The sequence below is a fragment of the Lutzomyia longipalpis genome, chromosome 4, assembly GCF_024334085.1.
Source record: "Lutzomyia longipalpis isolate SR_M1_2022 chromosome 4, ASM2433408v1".
NCBI classification, from domain to species: domain Eukaryota; kingdom Metazoa; phylum Arthropoda; class Insecta; order Diptera; family Psychodidae; genus Lutzomyia; species Lutzomyia longipalpis.
The window spans coordinates 21388674-21408319 of record NC_074710.1 but is presented as its reverse complement, the minus strand read 5'-3'; the positions used below and the strand labels follow the sequence as shown (position 1 = coordinate 21408319).

Genomic DNA, 19646 nt, shown 5'->3' with positions numbered 1-19646 from the left:
AACCAAGGAACTTTGTTCCAAAAGCTTGTTGCTTTACTTCTAAGAACTAAGGCGCAATTATTCGAAATATAGCTCTGGGGTTGGTCTCCTACCCCTCATGTCAATGCAGGGTTAATGTTTCACATTTGCGTCAACATATGAGACAATGAACGCGAAAGGGATAATAAAATGAAAGATTAAAGAAAATTAGTCAAGAAAATATCTCGTAAGGGTTAACAAGGTTAACGTATAAATGACAAAACCATTTCTTTTTTTCCAGATTGATTATTCAAAAAAGAAAAAGGCTCTTCAGTTGTGAAAGCTCGCTCATTTGAAATGATTGTGAGCTCGGCTGTTTTGGGTGCTGCAGCCGGGACGGGGCTGGCCCTGTTGGTAGCCATGACCATTGTTGTCTATCGCTACTACCAAGTTCGCCGACGCGGCAAGGAGTGGGCGGAGCTTGAGTGCTGTAGCACGAAAAAACAGTACATCCACCGAAAGCTTCTTCTCAAGGTGAGTCAAGGCACAAACTTTTCAAATTCTTTCCCCCTCCAAAAAAAGAAAGCTCAAGAACCACCAGATGGCACCACATACTCCTACACAACCCCTAGATGTGCTTCGTACATCTCCCCCAGATGCTTCCCTATATATGTATGTATGTTATATCCCCAACGAAGCCATGCAAATTTCATCTCGGAGGAGACAATGCGTGAGAAGAAAATTTAATTGTTGGAGGTTTTTTTCCACACTCACTGCAAGAGATGTTTTCCTTTTTTTGCTTCTAAATTACTTTTTGTCTGTGCGAATTCATTTATTGGAAAAGACGAAAAGAAGAAAAAACTTTGAGACACACAAGTGGATGGATTTTTGCTCACACAGCCCATTTAGTGATAACAATTTGTATGAAAATGAAGAAAAACGAAACAAGGGATGGAATTCTTGCAAGTACCAGCCATCAAGTACATGTGTTGCGGAGAAAATAAAATTCAAATAAAAAGCTAGCACCATCAACAAGTCTCGTTTGCAAGAAAATTCTCTCAAGCGGCATAGGGTGACACGAAAGGTGCTAAAGCTAATTGGCGAAGATTCATTTTTTGGCTTTGTGATGATTTTATTTGCAAAACTTCAGACTTAATTGAAACATATAAAATCAAGATTTAGAAGGCATTGATGTGGGTTTAATGATGTTAATTTGTGTTTTTAAGAAATTAATAAACATTCGTTTGATTTAACGTACATACGTTATGCGTTTGTACTAAAATAGAAAGTTTGAAAACATAACCTACAAATTTAAATGAAAAATCGTGCAAATTATTTAGATTTTTTGGCAACATAACCCATAATTTCTTGTCTTAAGAGAAATTATTATGTATCCACATTGATCCCTATTGACAATAAATATTCATTCTTAACTTAAACCAATTAAAAAGATTGAAATTAACACACTGATAAAGATTAGTCATGATTAAAAAATTACCTTTATAAGTTCTAATTTTTTAACAAACTTCTAACTTAAAATTTGAAATTTATTTTCATGCTTTGATACTCTTTTCATTTAATTTTCAATAAAATAAAACTCTTTTTACCACAAAGTTAACTTAATTATCAATATTTCCATTATAATTTTTTGTATTGAATAGATACTCTTTTCCCAATTTTATATCGACTTAACCTCAATTTACTCTTATTTAAGGGGGGTCTCTTTTGAGAGATGGTGAAATTACATATTTTAATTTTTCTTGAGGTTTTTCTTAAACTCGGTTTTCAAGTGTTGGTGACATTCAAAGACTTATCATTAAAGAGTAAGAAAATCATTTTCCGCCATCTTAGATGCGACGCCATCTTGAGATTTTCCTCAAAACACAAAGGTAGGTTTTTCTCAGGATCTACTGGATGGATTTTGATGGGGTCAAAAGCAAATGAAAGAGGAAATACCAGTGCAAATTTTGATGTAGCAGAATTTTGAATTTCCACTCTGGGGCTAAGAAAAGTGGAAAAATGTGACTTTTGTTCAGATATTTTTGACATTTTTCCACTTTTCTCAGCCCCAGAGTGGAAATTCAAAATTCTGGTACATCAAAATCTGCATTGGTATTTCCTCTTTCATTTGCTTTTTACCCCATCAAAATCCGTCCAGTAGATCCTGAGAAAAACCTACCTTTGTGTTTTAAGGCAGTTCTGCGGAACAGTCGGAAAATCACAAGATGGCGTCGCACTTAAGATGGCGAAAAGTGATTTTCTTACACTTCAATAATTAGGCTTCAAATGTAACCAACATCGATAAACCAGGTTTAAGAAAAACCCCAAGAAAATGACAACATTAAAAATGTGTAAATTCTAACAGATTTCCCAAGAGACCCCCCTTAAGCCAGAAAGTTTCTTTATTCTTTAGAATTCCGTAAGAAAATTGCAATCTTAGTGATTAAATCCTTAAATTCTAAGCTTAAAATAACCTTTATTTAAATCTAAAACCAATTTCTGTAACATTTTTTAAAAAGATTTAATTTAAATTCAACATAACCTCACTCTATGCTACAGTTTACTTATTCATCAACATTCAAAGAGTGCACTGAAACACTTTTAAATTTTTCACAATGCAAAATGTTCCTTTAAATATTTAAATTCTTCTAGCAGAGCGATAACAGCACACTCACAAAAAAAACTATAAATATTTGATTCTTTTTGTTCGGGGAAACTCCATTATATTATGGAAATTTTTTGAGCATCATCCTATGTGCCCTTCCAAGAGCAACAGCAGTACTCAACGATGAGACACATTGTTGTGCCTTACATAGCTCTATGTGGTATGACTATGTGTAAATATGTACAATGTTACACGGTGTGTGTACATAAACTATGACCAATTAAATATTGAGGTAACGTCACAACTGTAGCACATCTCCGCGTCATGAAAGTGTTCGAGCTTTCTCACCTTTCCCACCTGCTGCTGGTGTGGTGCAGGAGAACAACCCTCCCAACCAACCCCTTTTTCGCCAATTCAATGAATATTTAATTAGGTTTTCTCCCCCTCCCCTAGGGGGATGCAATTTGGTCGGATATTTTGGATCATAGACCGCGACGGGTGGGGAATGGTGTGAGGGGGGTGGGAGCGAAAGAGGGAGGAGAGAGAGAAAGAGAGTGAGATGAGGTGGGTTATATCAACAAATGATACGTACACGATGTTGCCACCAATTTGATGGAGCATCAGCACCAAAATGAGCTCGTTCCAGGGACCTGTTGCAATAACATGGGGTTTGGGGTAGACACATAAGCTACATACAATCCCTGTTTGCTATTGAAAGCTCTCTCTCTCTGCTGGGGCATGCGCTTAAAGTCCTCTACTCTCTATATCTTCTCTCTTTGTAAGAGTTTGCAACAGATATGTAATTCATTTAATTTTGAGGAGATTTCTTCTTAAGCTCGCAGCGGTTGATATAAGAATATTGTTTTGAAAGCTTCTTGGTGAGTAAAATGATTTGAGAAATTTTATATATTTTTTATAAACTGACCCATACGATTGGGAGCATCACGAATGCCCCCTATTACTTCTTTGTACAGAAAATAATCTTTTCTTAGAATCATTCAGTTATAAGATATTTGGTATTTTTTGAAAAATCTTTTAAGTTTTTGACAGTTGGTTTCTTTCTTCTTCTTCTTTCAGGAAATTTTCAAGAATTTTTTGACTGTTTTCTGGACTTATATCCTATTTTTTTTCTTTTATTGAACGGCAACAGAATAACTTAAAAATACATCAACTGTCAAATCTTACAACAACTTTTAAGTTGTAAAACAAGAAAAGATTTTTGAGAAAATCGACCTTTGTCAAAAAATCAGAAAGTGTGGAATATCGGCTAAAAAATTATTAAAGAGCTTACCCACAATAAGCTTGCTTTAGCTGCAGTGGATTGGAAACGACCTTAGTCGCGGCCACCCCAAACAAATCTGAATCTATTAAAGAGCTTCAAAAGCATCCCTTCGGGCATTTTTCATTGCAATTTATGCTATAATTCTCACTTTTTTTTGTACAAAAATTAAAATTCAGGTTACATTGGCGCGAGAAATACACTAGTCATGCCCAAAAATGTACCTCCACAGTCTGTTCTGAGCCATTAAAAAATATTTTTCTCATTACTTTTCCGTTTTCTTGAACAAATAGAACGTTTTTTTCTGTTCTAAATAAATGTTTTCTGAACAAATGGAATGTTTCTTTGATCAAAAATATTTTTAACTGATTAAGACAATAATTTTGTTATTTAAATGAAACATTCTTTTAAGATACAAAAGAATAATTTTCTGATTAAAAATGAAACGCTTTTTTGAAAAAAAAAATCTCTTATATTTCACTAATTTTTAAAATTTAATAACAAATTTTAATACTGAAATTAATTAAGCTTTAAAATCATAATTACAGTGTTTAATATCTTGAATATCTTTAATTTTTTCTTTTTTTTCCACGTTTAGTTTTCTTTTTTTTCTGCTATTTCTTACTTTTTTTTTATTCATTGAAACAACCTAAGAGAGACTAACTCTAAACAGAGTATTTTAATTAAATAAAAATAAATAAATAATTAATAATTCTCCCAATCTGTGAGAAAAAAAAATCTTCCTTCCCAGAAAATCACGGGCATTCAGCAAAGTTATTTAGCTTTTGTACAAATCTTCCATTTATATATTTGAGAGCTTTTCGTGAGAAATGTTTCACATGAAGCGTCAGTGACTCTGGGAAGCTCTTTCGGGGCTGTTGGTGGAAAATTTTTGCTGAAAGTTCGTGAGGGATGCCCCTCGAAGGATGGTGATGTGACTCTGCATTTTGTACTCAGACGCCACTCTCTGAGAGTTTTCCTCTGTGTGCGTTTTTTTTACATGAGTTTGCTCCCCCAAAGCTCTCCCAGCTTTTATTCCTGCGACTATTGTCGTCAGTGTAGACGAAGGACTCCCTCCGGGAAGGGCATTTTGTGTGACGTTGTCTCCCTTCTATCCCTGGTGATCCTGTAACTTTCTTTTTGAATTTGTTAGTTAGTTCTCTGTGCGTGATTAGAAGGACAGGAGGGGGTGGTATATAAAAGGGAGCTTTTAAAGTTGTTTTTTTTTTGCTGTGTACGAAGGAGGGTGTGAAAAGGGTGAAGTGAGAGCTTTTTTTTCTTCTTCTTCAGGAGAGAGAAAAAGGATATAAGCCAAGTGATATGGAAAAAAGCTCTTTTGTGCTGTGACTGTGTGTGTGTGGTGGAGTTTGGCGAAAGCAACAGTTAACCCCAAGACATGGAGTCACCCTCAAAATCCACCTGAAAATTTAATGAAAGCGCGTGCAAAGGGCTCAAGAAGGGATTTATTTGGTGGCGCTCATCTCGGAAGTGTGGTGTATGTGTGAACTTTCTTCAACCCCCAATGTGATGAGGGGTTGAGAAAATATATCTCGTATAAAAAGAACCCTTAATTCCATTTTGGGGGTTTCTCGCTTCTCCCCTCATTCCCTCCAAAAGGTCACAACAGGGGCAATGTTTGTGTGTGAAGTTCTTTCAACCACATTAAGGTGCCGACGATTTTCATTGGAAAAATCTTTTTTTTTTTGGGAAAAGAAGAAGAAAAAATATTTTAAATTAAATTGCGCTTCTTTGTAAATTAAGAAAGAATAACATAAAATGGGGGAGGACGAGCACAAACCACCCACCCTCACCCCATCCTCTTGCTCATCCTGTGAAAGCTCAAAAATTCAAACGCAAAAAGCATCGGTGCGTGTACCATATTGATTTTGTGCACAGAAAAATATTCCTCTTTTTCTCACAACAAATCCCCACGATTTTCTCCCATCCTTGGAGGGCGCACTGGGGCACATCGAAAACAAGATGAAGCATCCCTCTCTCCATGGAGACCCACCCCAACCACCCCTAAGACACCCTAAGGGGATGACGCAAAAAATATTCCAGAGAAATGTTGTAAAACTTGTGTTTACCTGGAATGGAGATTTTTAAAATGTCTGTAATTAACATAGCGCTGTGCCCGAAAATCAATACTCATTACAACATTTGGCACCTCTCGCGGTGAATTTCCACCTTCCCCCATAGCACAAAACGCACCCCCAACTTCCCCGTAAAAAAAATTCACTTCTCCACTAAAAATAAACCACATTACATTTTTTTTTCGAGGCGCACGTTGACACCCTGCTGGTGGAAATCTGGTGAAAATTTAAAATTTCAATTTGTAATTTAATACGTGGAATTTGCATATAGAAATTGCTGTGAATTTTTGGTACATAACTAGCCACACGGGGGGTGTTTGAACAATAACACGAAATAAAATAAATTTCCCATAAAATAACCTGAAAATTTAATTTAATTTTCCAACGAAAGTTAAAAGTAATAAAATGCACAATATTGCATATGAGATGGGGTTATGCGATGTAATATTAATGCTCTCTCCAATGACGTCAAACATCCAACTACGAGGAGTCAATTTAAGTTTGAAATTTCAAACAGCTGGATTACATGATCCTCACAAGACTTGAGATTATTTTTATATATTGAAGATTTGTTCTTTGTGAATTGTAATAGTTTATGAATGATTTAAAAGACATTTCGAAGGATTAGTTATTGCTTCATCAGGTCTTCCTAATTTTTGAAGCAGTTGCTGGATTCTTAACAAAACCATTCTAGATAAAATGAAGAAAAAAAGATTACAGACTGATTTTTTTCACCCCTTTCTCTCCATTTTGAGAATATTCTTAATACTATCTATTTGAATTTATTAAATCGGTTTTAACGGATTTTAATGTATTTTTTAAGCGAGTTTCGTAAGAAATCAAGATATGAAATCTAATCAAATAATTGTTTTAACCAAAATATTTAACCAGAATATTTTTTTTTATTAAAAAACGCTTAAAGTTGATTAAAAAGATTGACTTAAAAATGGAGATTTATAAATATTAAACCAGATTAACGGCTCTTGCGCAATTCCAATATAACATTTCTTTTTTAACGCTTGATATTTCTATCTTTTGATTTTTCTTCTTGCATTGCAATGCGAAGAAACTAACACAACTAACATTTCTTTCTTTTGGCACTTCAATCGTTTGACGTTTCTAATATTTGTCATTTTTTTTAACAATATTAAATAGGATTAGCTTTGTAATTTTTTCTGAGTGTCTTTTAACACAGAAAAACTTAGTTTTGACCTCTAAAGAAAAGCTTAAACTTCCTGAACTTTTTATGACGTGTCTCAGATTTTTAGATCTTGGTGTAATAGACACCCAAAAACACTCCCTGCTTACATACGTCCCTGATCTTATGCAATTGCATTTACTTCATGCACAAAACAGCCGTTAAAGCTCTAAAATAAAATAAAGTTTGCTTTCAATTTTCCCATCACACTTTTCAATCAAATATTGAAAGGAAAATGGGAAAAGTCCGAATTTTCAATGCGATAGAAGCGCGCACCTACAAGCATTCATGAATATTCATGAATATCAGAGGTATTATGTAGTTCATAAATTATATAGGAGGGAGAACACAAAAAGCTCCCCGTGTGAATTTCCACGAAAGCTCTGCATGGTGCAAAATAATCGGGTAATAGTATCTATCAAAAGGTATATTTTTTTCTCTCTCAACACATCCCGCAGGTAGATGTTGAATTCACGCACGAATTGGGAGGTGCGATGAATTGAATTTTCTGGAAAATTGAGCAAAATTGTGCGGAAAGTGGTGTGATTGAAAATTAAGGCAAATAATACTCTCTTGAAGAACAATTACTTTGCGTCAAAAAGTATCCGCAACTCTCTGTACGTACGTGGAAAAGAAAAGTAGGTCAAGGTTCAAATGGGGTGGGAGCTTTTCCTTATTGGCCTACACGTGCGTCGCGGTGCTTTTTTTGTTGTTGTTGGAAAAATCAGCAATATGAGGGAGCTTTTAGCAGTCTTCCTGTGATGCGTGTGTTGTGTGTTGCGGGGAGGGAAATTGAGTACAAAGTGAGGACAAATTACATCTTAATTACAAATTTTCTCTCTTTTGAAAATTCAATAAAAACACGGGGTGTTACACAAGTCAATGGAACACGCGACGACGTTCATCCCAAAACTCGTACGCAGGAGGGGCAGAGCTATGCGAAAATCGCAATGAAATTTAATTTGATGTAAATTGGCTTCACCAAAAGACGGATCCACGCATTCAATTCAGCAAGATTGTATATGAGGAATATTCGTCGACAATTGGAACTCAATGAGGCATCCCCCTCATGAAATTAATATCCATCAATAAAACCAAAAGAATCCGCAACGGTATAGCCGCTATTTGGTCTTCCTCTCTTTTCGGGGCAAAAGCGATTAAAGCTTCTCGGTGATCGTAAACATTTCTATTAGTCTAATTAATTCCTCTTCTTGATTTACGAGTATATATGCGAGGGATTTTGTCTTATAAATCCGCAATAAGCCACCGGATTTCTATTCAACACGTCGCAAAAATTATCCTGACGAATGTATACCGGATGTACCCCCTGGCCGGAAATTTATTTCAATGCAAAGAAAAATTGTTTTTTTCTCTCCTCTTTGGAGGAGGGAAATTTATTATTTTTTTATTATTGTTTTATTTTTATTGGATCCTCTCATAAGTATGGCGGATTTGCACTTGAAAAAAATATTTAGAAAATGAATTTTTTATTATTATTAAATTTTTATTCATATTTTATTGAAAAGGCTGATTGAAAACCGATTGAAAATCTATGAGAAACTCTTATAAAACCTCTTAAAAGTTTTTCCAGTATGTAAATAAAAGAAAAATTGAATAAAAAATTTTTAAACTAAAAATTACCTACTTAAAAAATCAATTTATGTACGTAAAAAAACAATACCTAATTTCTACTCCTAAGTTTTTCCTTTTGGGCTATTTTCGAACGTTAGAATAAACCTCAAAATGTAAAAACATCAAATACCTAAAATGAATGTCAACCGTTAGAAAAGAACTATCAAATACTAGAATAGAAACGTCAAACTATAGAAATGTTTGTAATCTTTCCCAACACTTCAAAGGCACGTCAAATATGAAGCAATATCAAGTTTTTGAAACTTCAAACGTTCGTTAAAGAGACGTCAAAGTCTGAAATTAAATGTAAAATCGTGCTCATCCCGAGTTTAAGCCCAATCTAACGACTTTACATTTTAGAGTGGACACATAAGTTGGTTTTCATTTGAAGAAAAAATCACAGCAAAGAGCAATGCTAAAAATTAACGTCAAACGTTTGAAGAGAAATGTCAAATATTTGTCAAAAAAAAAAGTGAACTATAATTAATAAAGTCCTTTATTGAAAACATACCTATATCTATTTATTTTTAATTGTGGTTTTTCTCTGAGAATTCCGAGAAGTTTTGCTATTTTAATAAATCTCTGTGTGCTTTTTAAAATCCCTCAACAACACGGGAAATAAATTGATGAATAATTCTGGTTAAATGTGGAAGCTTCACACACAAATAATCCCCTCTCTGTGGGAAAAATGGAACAAATAAATTAAACTAATTTCTTCATAGGAAGGATTACAAAAAAATTCTCTAGTGGAGTGCATTTTATGGTGCTAAAGCCTTGTTAAAATAATCAAAAGAATTAGGTGAAAGTGCAAAGGTGATTGAGATGAATTGAGGACCATAAATAACTGCTACAAGAGGTGTGGTGAGGACAAAAAGGTATCCCCGCCCTGTAAAATAGGCAAAAGCTCACAATTTAGTGCTGTGAAAGTGCCACCTTTGCGCCCAAGATGAGTGGTCTGGGACCAGCTGCGTGCTGGTTGGCACACAAACGCCTGGAATCATGGCGATCTCTCGTACGTTCGAAGGAACGTGCAAATTCCGTGAGACAATCAGAAACCAGCGAGGAGGATCTCAGCTTGTCGTCCCCCAATCTAGCCTCATCGTCGCAGAATAACTCAATCAGTGATTCGCAAAATGACTCAAATTCATCACTTGAGTTGCCAGAAAATGTACGTTAATGAACGAATTTTTCATTTTTTTTTTAAATTTATTTCACATAAATTAATGAAAAAAGAAACATCTCCAAAGCACCCCACCCATTGCACCCTCATCCCATCAGGAGTCAAACGACTTCGAGAGGAACATCCACCCTCTTTGGCTCATCGTGGAGCCATCGAGGAGGAAAAGGAAAATTAATTCAAAATTACTGCGTATTTTCTTGGCTTTTCCCCATTGATGCGCATCAGTAAATTTTTATGCGTTTAAGCACATTTTGTAAAGAAAATAACATTTTGACAAGGAACATTTTCTCTCTACTCTCCTTCTTGAAAGCCCCAAATTTAAATTCCCTATGGTCGAAAATAAAGCTTCGAATAAAATTAAAAGAAAAATCAATATTAAAATACATTATTTATATACATTTTGGATTAATTTATTCCAAAAAACAAGAATTTCTGGAATTTTCCTGTTAAATTTTAAATGAAAAGGTATTTACTAACTTTCAGAATATGAAACTAATGTGAAAGTTTAATGTTTAATTACCTACCTCAAATACCGTCACATGGGGTCAGTGTATGAAATTTTTTTAGTTTGAATTAAGGAATCATAAGAAAAATCATTTCTCTTTATTCTTTTGAGCCGTTAAAGGAATTTTATTAGAGTTTACGGCCGTGGATGTTAAATAGGGCCGTTAAAGTTTTTAATTCTTGTAAAAAAATCTTATAGTCAGTCAACACACACGCCATAAAATCTTTTTAAAAAATTAAAGAGAATACCAAAAAATCTTTCTATGTTGGTTTAGTTTATTTTGATTTGTATAAAGTTTATTACATTTCCTAAATAATAACAATAAAAATGCTTTGTGAAGTCATTTTTAACGCCTTGTAAACCCTGATTAACCCTTTTGCTGATCAATATTTCTAACCTCAATCTTTGACTTTTAATTTGTCTCAATAAAAAAATGTTTTTCCGAATTGTCTTTCCGCAAAATTTAAGTTAATTTAACAGGGCGAAATTTATTAGTAAGTCGAGCTTAAAGTTTAAGTCAGTTTTTTTAAGTTGGACTTAAAATTTTTATCCGAAGATTATCAGATGCACTTAATGGCTCTTGAAAATACAAAATTGCTGATTTTATTCACTTGCCTGTCAAAATGACGTGTCATTATGACATTTTCCGCGAAATTAGTTTGCGAAAAAAATAAAAAAATGCATCAGACAATCTTCTGACATCAAAATTAGCGTTTAAGACCGATTTAAAAATCAGCTTAAAATTTTAAAATTGACTTAAAAATCGTCTCAAATTTTTAAGACTGACTTAAAATAAAAACCGATTTTAAGCTCGTCTTAATAGTTAATTTCGCCCTTAGATTTTATTTTTTGACAATTTAAAAAATCGAATTGGCCACAAGCCAGCAAAGACCTCCAAAGGTTAACAGAAGAATAATCATATTTACCCTTAAAATAAAATTTAAAAAAAGACTTTAAAAAAATGTCTCCAAGATGTTTTGTAACTGAGTGTTCTCTGTAGAAAAACTTTTAATGAAAATTAATAATAAAAGCAAAACCCTTTAATGGTAAAACAACTCCTTGCAACGGTATATAATAATTATGTACACTACCCGTCAAAAGTTTCCGGGCAAGCAAAAATGGCGTATTTTTGAAGGCAAATTTCAAGTGGCTGTATCTCCTGCTGTGGTTAACCGATTTTCAAAAATCGACCAGTTTTGGAAAGGTACATTTCTCACCTTTCCAAAACTGGTAAATTTTTGAAAATCGGTCAACCCGTTATTTCTTGGCAGCCATTTTGGTAAACCTTGGTAAAAGTATTTTTTTCACAATTTTACAAATTTTCACTTTGACCTTTTGCATCTCGGCCGCTAGTGCACCGATTTTGATGAATAGAGTATCGTTGGAAAGGTAATTTAATTCCCTTTCCAAATCTGATAAATTTTTGAAAATCGGTTAAGCGGTTCAGTCGTGACAGCCATTCTAGTGAACCATAGTGAAAAAATACACTTTCGAGTATATCTCAGCCTGTGGTTGACCGATTTGAACAAACTCGGATTCAAATGGTAGCTAATCATGTCCCCTAACTTTAAAAAAAAAATCATCCCGATCCGTCACGTGGTTCTTTTTTAATGTTTTTTTGAGTGATACCCTTATGTTACAAATAGGGTACCCTAACTTCAGGCGTTGACCATTTAATTTTTATAAGTTACACTTGATCCAAATTTCATCAAAATTAAAAGTAGACATTATTATCTAACTTTTAAAAAAAATTTCACTCAAATCCATCAAGGGGTTCTCCTGTAATGTCATTTTTTGTGGAACTATGACCCATTTTTGCGTTAAACTTTGGCAATTCGACTCAAACAATCTATGGGCCCTGGAGTGTAATTTGACTCAAATCCTTGTTAAATCGGCTTAAAAATGTTAGTAACGATGTTCTGGACCTTGTTTTCACTCATTTTTTTCAATTTAATAAAAAAATAATTTTGATGATTTTTCACCCAAAATCTTCATTTTGACCACCTCAAGAGCCACAATATGAGTATTAGCAGATTTCAAGTTATAAATCTAATAATTTTATTTAATTTCAAATCCCATTGGCATAACAAAACAAAAGAAGGTCAAGGACGTTTGTACAAAGATTTTGTTTGCAATTTGGGTCATCATTTGGTGGGGGGAGGGGGGGCAGAATGGTAGAAAGTCAAAAATCGCGCATAGCTTCACAAAAATTGACATTACAGGAGAACCCTTTGATGGATTTGAGTGAAATTTTTTTTTAAAAGTTAGATAATAATGTCTACTTTTAATTTTGATGAAATTTGGACCAAGTGTAACTTATAAAAATTAAATGGTCAACGAATGAAGTTAGGGTACCCTATTTGTAACATAAGGGTATCACATAAAAAAACATTAAAAAAGAACCACGTGACGGATCGTGATGAATTTTTTTTTTAAAGTTAGGGGACATGATTAGCTACCATTTGAATCCGAGTTTGTTCAAATCGGTCAACCACAAGCTGAGATATACTCGAAAGTGTATTTTTTCACTATGGTTCACTAGAATGGCTGTCACGACTGAACCGCTTAACCGATTTTCAAAAATTTATCAGATTTGGAAAGGGAATTAAATTACCTTTCCAACGATACTCTATTCATCAAAATCGGTGCACTAGCGGCCGAGATGCAAAAGGTCAAAGTGAAAATTTGTAAAATTGTGAAAAAAATACTTTTACCAAGGTTTACCAAAATGGCTGCCAAGAAATAACGGGTTGACCGATTCTCAAAAATTTACCAGTTTTGGAAAGGTGAGAAATGTACCTTTCCAAAACTGGTCGATTTTTGAAAATCGGTTAACCACAGCAGGAGATACAGCCACTTGAAATTTGCCTTCAAAAATACGCCATTTTTGCTTGCCCGGAAACTTTTGACGGGTAGTGTATGTATTCATACGATTTATACGTTAGAACATAAGTACCTTTAATAGTTCCTTTTTCTGACAATTTGCATAAATATTTGCGGGATTATTTTGGAGTTTTCTTTTTATTTGGTCTTTTTGGTAAATCCAGCGTACTCAATGAACGAACATGTGTGTGGGCACGTGGAGGGGCCATTTGCCAACGCAAAATATCAATTTGTTAATCGTAATGTGGACGCCATTTGTGAAAAATCAACTTGAATTAGTTGCTCGTGGATGATGTATAAAATGCCGAAAATGGGAAATTTATGCAAATAGTTGGACCAAGTTGTTCTCTGAGGCGGCAAACGTTGCAGGAACACGCGAAAAATTACTCAGAAATCACTCACTCGTGCCATGCGGAGTCGCCATCGACCCAAAATGAAAATTAAGTGGGTGGTGTGGGACAAGAAAAAACCCCCCTCCGACAGGGTGGCGCACAAATGGATCCGTCGTTTTTTTTCTGCGTTAACATTTCAGAGATTTTTCCCAATGTGAAAAGGGAACTTCCTCTTAGCACGAGTTTCACAGGAAACTTACTTAGAAAGTTCTCCTTTTTTTTTCTCCTGTCTCTTTGGGCGATGATTTATTTTATATGACCCTTTTTTTCCTTCTATAGGATGTATGTATATAGGTATAAAAGCTTTTAGGATTATAATTTTCTTTTATGAGATGAAGAAAAAGGTGAATTTTCTTATTTTTTTTCTCTTTGGATTTTCAGGATTGCGCTGTGCCCAAGGAATCGCATGCGGTTCAGCCACCAATTGCCGTTCCCGGGCATACGGTTAATATGGATGTGCTAAAGGGATCATTGGATATGTCACCGAGTCCTGTTCATTTGCAGCATCAAAGCAAATCCTTCCCACCGCGACTCACCAGGACCCCGTCGGTGTCAAGCCAGAGTAGTTTAGATAGTGCTCCCTCGAGAAATTCCGTAAGTTTTCTCACTCTCATTGAAATAAATGATAAAATGAAAGGAAAATTGATTTTTGCGAAGTCTTTTTTCAAACTTGTTGAGAAAAAGTTAATTTTCAGCCAAAATTCTTAAAATTTTGCATCAAAAGTTCTAATTTTCATCATTTAATTGAATCTCTCAAATGAATCTTGAAAGGTATTTTTTTATAGGGTAAGATTGTCTAATATGGGGTATGTACCCCCTCAAGGGTAGCTCCACCCCCTCAATCTAAAGCAGTAAAATTCTTAGATTCTAATTGCAAAATTAATTTGAATACATTTTTTTATTTTTTAACCCGAGTACATTTTTTAAAATTAAAATTAAAATGTTTATCCCTTAAAATTGGCGCTGAAACTGAATAAATTACTTTTCGTTACATTCTCTAGCAAAAAAATAAACAAAATGGCTGCCATGGACGCTACTTAACCTACAAAATATTTTACATAAATTGTTTCAATTTGTCCATTTCTCTTGTTATTTTAATTGAAATGGGAAATGAAAATGTATCACGTGAGTCAATTGATGTCACACAATGGAAGATTTTTCTCTCTGTCTCCTTTTTTATACATACAAATCTATCCAATCAGGAAATAAAATTAATTCAATAGAATAAAATGGAGGAGAATGGGAAATTGAATTGAAAAATCTCTCTTCTCCACAATATTAATGAGTTTCAGTGTCATTTGCATATCGCCATTCTCACGATGGTATCAAATGTAATCAATTTGATCACAAATAAACAATGGAAATTCTCTAATTCATCATCTCCCAGCACTAGCAGAATCAATCCTTTCCTTTTCAGAATCTCCGGCAAAAAGGAGATAAAAATAGAAATTAAATTTCTTTGAGATGGATAAGTATTTTCTCAAGCAAACATATTGTGTAACTTTTCTATGTAGCAGAACGGAAATTGGACGTCTGCTTGTGCTATATAGAATATTATATACAGTCGTGCTCTCGTGGTAGGACCGTCGTCAAAATGACTTCTCCGCGGTAAAACGGCTTCAGAATGAAGTATTTTGCCTTCGCAGTGGGACAATTAGTACTATTGGAAAGGTAGGATACTAATTGTCCCACTGCGAAGGCAAAATTCCTCATTCTGAAGCCGTTTTACCGCGGAGAAGTCATTTTGACGACGGTCCTACCACGAGAGCACGACTGTATGTCAGTATGTGACCATACAAAACTCAAGGAGAGAGAAAAGTTTAGAACTTTTACAGGAGATCATTAAATAGTTCTATTTATATACGTATTTAAATCTATTAAATTAATCTTTTCATTTGAGATGTTGACAAAATTATCAAAAAGTTTAATGAATGAAGCAAATTTTGCGGGTTTTTGGCAAAATATTTGAGCTTTCAGAGCAAATTCTTTTAGTAAATTGGCCTGAGAGGAGTTTTGTTCAATATTTAATAGAATTGGAACTAGAATTCAAAGAAATATTAATGAATAAAAAAAAGAATTAGATTTTCACTGATTTGTTAATGAAGCAAGGTCAACTCTACTTTTCTCTCAGGGGCGTAATCAGGGAGGGTATTTTATTTGAGTATCTATTTAAACCTCCTAAAAGTTCAAGAAGTCCAATACATTACAGTACAAACATTAACGTTAGAAAAAACGACAAAAGTTAGAAATGTCAAACATTAAAGAAAGAAACGTCACACGTTAATAAAGAAAAAAATCCTCAATCGTTAGTTAAGAAGTGTCAAACATTAAAAAAAAAGAATGATCATACTTAAAAAAAATTAGCATCGTGAAATGTCAGACGTCGGAAGAGATGTCAAACGCTTGTAAAGAAATGTCAAGTTGTGTTTTTAAATCATTTTCAATGCCTCTAAATAAATATTAAAAAAAAATATATAGTTTTGAATAGATTTCAGGCTCCATGTATTTCAAAAAGAATTTTAGTAATTATTCCATATTAGACGACATTACCCTATTACCCCAATAAGCACAAAAAATATTAAAAATGGTCTTTATTAATGTAAAAAAATGCAATTGAAAAATAAAATATGTATTAGACAAAAAGTCCATTGAAATTGACCTTTTGCCTCTCTGCAGGGTCACCGTGGATCATCCCCCCAAATTCGAGCTTTTGCCCCCGATGGACGTTCCACCTTACCTGGCGAACACGCTCCACTGCAGGTGATGATTTCCTCCACAAATTACTTCTAAATATTTACTTTAATTTTATGCTCATTCTCTGAGACATAAAATGGAGGAATTTGTGAAACTCTTAACATGAAGAATTTTCTTTTCATTTCCGGGAACAGTACTCTCGTTCCCCAAGTCCCCTGAGAGCCATCAGCTTGGATGCCCGCTCGACAGTTGCATCGGAACCCAATGATATGCGCACCTCGAGTCCATCGCAATGTAGTCTGGCCTCATTGGCAAGCACCAGCGGAAGTGCCGTATGCCTCACACCGAAAATTGGACGCTGCCTCTCACCCCTTATGATACCCCCGCGAACCCCAGTTGGTGTGGATACGGGTTGTGGACCCGCCAGCCCCTTGGGTGCCCTCCAACCGGACCTGTACACACGGCAGGAGGGCCCAATTTATCTCACTGGACCCGACACAACGCAAGCCCTAGGACGCCTCCATATGCGCCTCAAGTACGACTCAAATCTCTCCGATCTAGCTGTGCACCTCATTGAGGCGCACAATCTCTGCCCCAGCGAAAATGGTGGCTTTCGCGATCCCTACGTGCGGCTCTTCCTGCTACCCGAAGTAGATCAGCGGAAGCGCCAGACAACCATCTTCCGCGGTGAGAGTAATCCCTACTTTGATCAACACTTCAAATTCCCCGTGTCACGGGATCAGCTGCAGGGAAAGGAATTGGTACTCCAGGTACTCGACTACGATCGCTACAGTCACAATGATGTCGTTGGCGAGGTGAAGATCACCATTGATGAGCTCGATTTGACGAAGAGTGTTGAGATCTGGGGGGATTTGCTGAAGGGCAAAAAACCACCGGAAGAACGTCCGGAACTCCTTGTCTCCCTCAACTACCTACCACAGGCTGAAAGGCTCACGGTGGTAATGATGAAGGCAAAAAATCTCGACACAGTGCAAGAGCCATATGTGAAGCTCTACCTTATCCACAATGGAAAGCGCATAAAGAAGAAGAAGACTGGCATGGGAAAGTCCAATGATCCGCAGAATCCCATTTGGAATGAGGCATTCACCTTCAATATTCCCCAAGCAAACATCTCACAGTCCGCAATTGAGGTGAGTTTACAACTAATTCTAATAAAAAAAAATCATTAAAATTGTTTTAAAAATTAAAAAAAAATAAATTGAAGTACCTACTTAACTTAATCAGAATGACTCCAATCTGACTCGATTATGACTCTTAGGCGACTTTATTATCAAATAGTTTCATTTTTATGAATTTGCGTTATGTTATCAGAAGACGAAGTGCAAAATATTAAATATTTTCTTATAAAAGTCAGAAAGAAATAAAAAAGTATTTTTTTGAAGAACTGTTTGAAAAAAAAAGAGCTTTGTGAGTGCTAATTGGGTGTTATATAGTAGGATTTCTAAGAAAATCTGCATGTCTAAAATTCTGTTTAACAAAATGGAAAAAAAGAGATTTAATAAGTTTATATGCCTTAGATTTAAGGCATTTAATAGAATAAAAAAAAACAGAAAAGTGTTTTTTTTTTTTAAATTATGATTGTTTGATAGATAGATGCTGCTTGGGTGGGTTTTTAAAAGGCTTTAAAGAGCAAAAAAAAATATTTAAATGGTTGTTCCGGTTTTTCTAAATTATTCGTTTTTGCCTAGAATTCATCTTGAAAACGTATAAATTAGGTTAAAAACTATTTTTAATGCAAAGTCTGCATAATTTCTTTTTTTTTAAATCATTGGTGGCCATTTTGGAAACGTCTAAAAAGGTTTAAAAATGACTTTTTGGATGATTTAACCTCTCAGATCAGATGAAAGTTGAAATATTTGTATATACCAGAGGATATTATAATCCAGACGTCAGAATAACTGGACGCCATTTTGGAAATATTATTTTTCCAATATCTTCAGTCTTATAACAAATAGGAAGCTACAATTTTGAGGTTATAAAGAGAGGTTATAGTGTTAAGTTTCTAGGTCGGCCATTACTGTGATAAATAGTTTATTCTTAGGGTCGCCAAGTAGTCATTTTCTGGTCACAAATGACTCTTTAATGAATATACTCAACGACTTTTCAAGTTTTAATTAAAAATAATTATTTTTTCGTTAATTTATTGACGTATAAAATTTTTTTTTCTTCTCAGATGTACGTGATTACGTCAGCTGGGGAAGCAAACGCGATTGGTAGCTGTGGTGTAGGTCCTCAGGAGAATGGTCCAGGTAGGCAACACTGGCAGGATATGATACGAAATGCCCGGAAACCCATTGCAATGTGGCATTTTATCAGATAAATTTAATAAAAATGAAATTCACGAAGAAAGAGAAGGTTTAATTGAATTTAATTTACTTGTAGGGGTAACTGGGGCAAAATGTTATATCGCAAGGTTCGGAAAATGGACTGAAAATGCATTTTCCCATTGAGATAGAAAGAAATCGTGTGAGACAAAGTTGTAGCCCAGAAAATTTCCTATAAGACAGTCGTCATTATAAAATTAAAATATTTTCTCAGTGCATACCAAGGAAAATATACTTCTCAATTAAAATTAACAAATTGCCCCATGTTCCCCTATACGGCAAAAGCCTATCCCCTTCTATGTAGGACAGAATTTCATGAGATTTGTGCTGAAAATGCTCAAAATAAATTTTTCATTTTAAAGTAGATTAATTGCAAATAAATAATTACAATTTAATCTTCCGTGTTTGTTAAATAAATGCTTAAGAGGACATCATTATAGGCTGTAAATTGAATTACATATATAGCACAACAATGGAGGCCCAGTTAACCCTCTCTCTACGACAAAGGTAATTTTGTGTTTCACTTTAGGTGCGCAATGATTAAAAGGGGTTAGTTTTTTGCCGTTGGAGTTTATTGAATTATTTAGCATTTAAAGAAAAATGGAAAGTGAGTACAAACGTGGACAAAAATTTGTTATGTGTGTTGTGCAAAAGGAAACAATCCAAAAGTCCGTGTTAATTGTAAATCAGTGTCCAGAGAAAAATATTTATCGAGAAAAAAATATATATATTTTGCAGAAATCCAGAGAATATATTTATTTAACAAGAAAATAACAAGAAATGAGAAAATATAAAGCAAAACATTTTGCAGAAAATGCAGAAAACAGAAATCTTATGAAGAAATCCAAACACAAAAAAAGAATGTAGCAAAAACGTTTAAAT

The 19646-nt window shown here is 34.5% G+C and overlaps 1 protein-coding gene across 9 annotated transcripts in view; it reads left to right on the top strand.

Moving 5' to 3' along the window:
- LOC129794835 (synaptotagmin-5) overlaps positions 1-18772 on the top strand; it is a 33361-nt gene extending 14589 nt beyond the window's left edge. For 7 of the 9 annotated variants that reach the window (XM_055835721.1, XM_055835727.1, XM_055835726.1 and 4 more), the window contains 5 exons: positions 260-492; positions 14107-14319; positions 16402-16485; positions 16614-17570; positions 18614-18772. In XM_055835721.1, the coding sequence (XP_055691696.1) occupies positions 316-492; positions 14107-14319; positions 16402-16485; positions 16614-17570; positions 18614-18760 (1578 nt within the window). In that variant the 5' untranslated portion in view covers positions 260-315 and the 3' untranslated portion in view covers positions 18761-18772. Of the gene's footprint in view, positions 1-259; positions 493-4691; positions 5460-9487; positions 9934-14106; positions 14320-16401; positions 16486-16613; positions 17571-18613 lie in introns of those variants that run through there. The other 2 variants (XM_055835720.1, XM_055835719.1) reach the window with 2 other exon arrangements.
- The last annotated feature ends 874 nt before the right edge of the window (positions 18773-19646 follow it).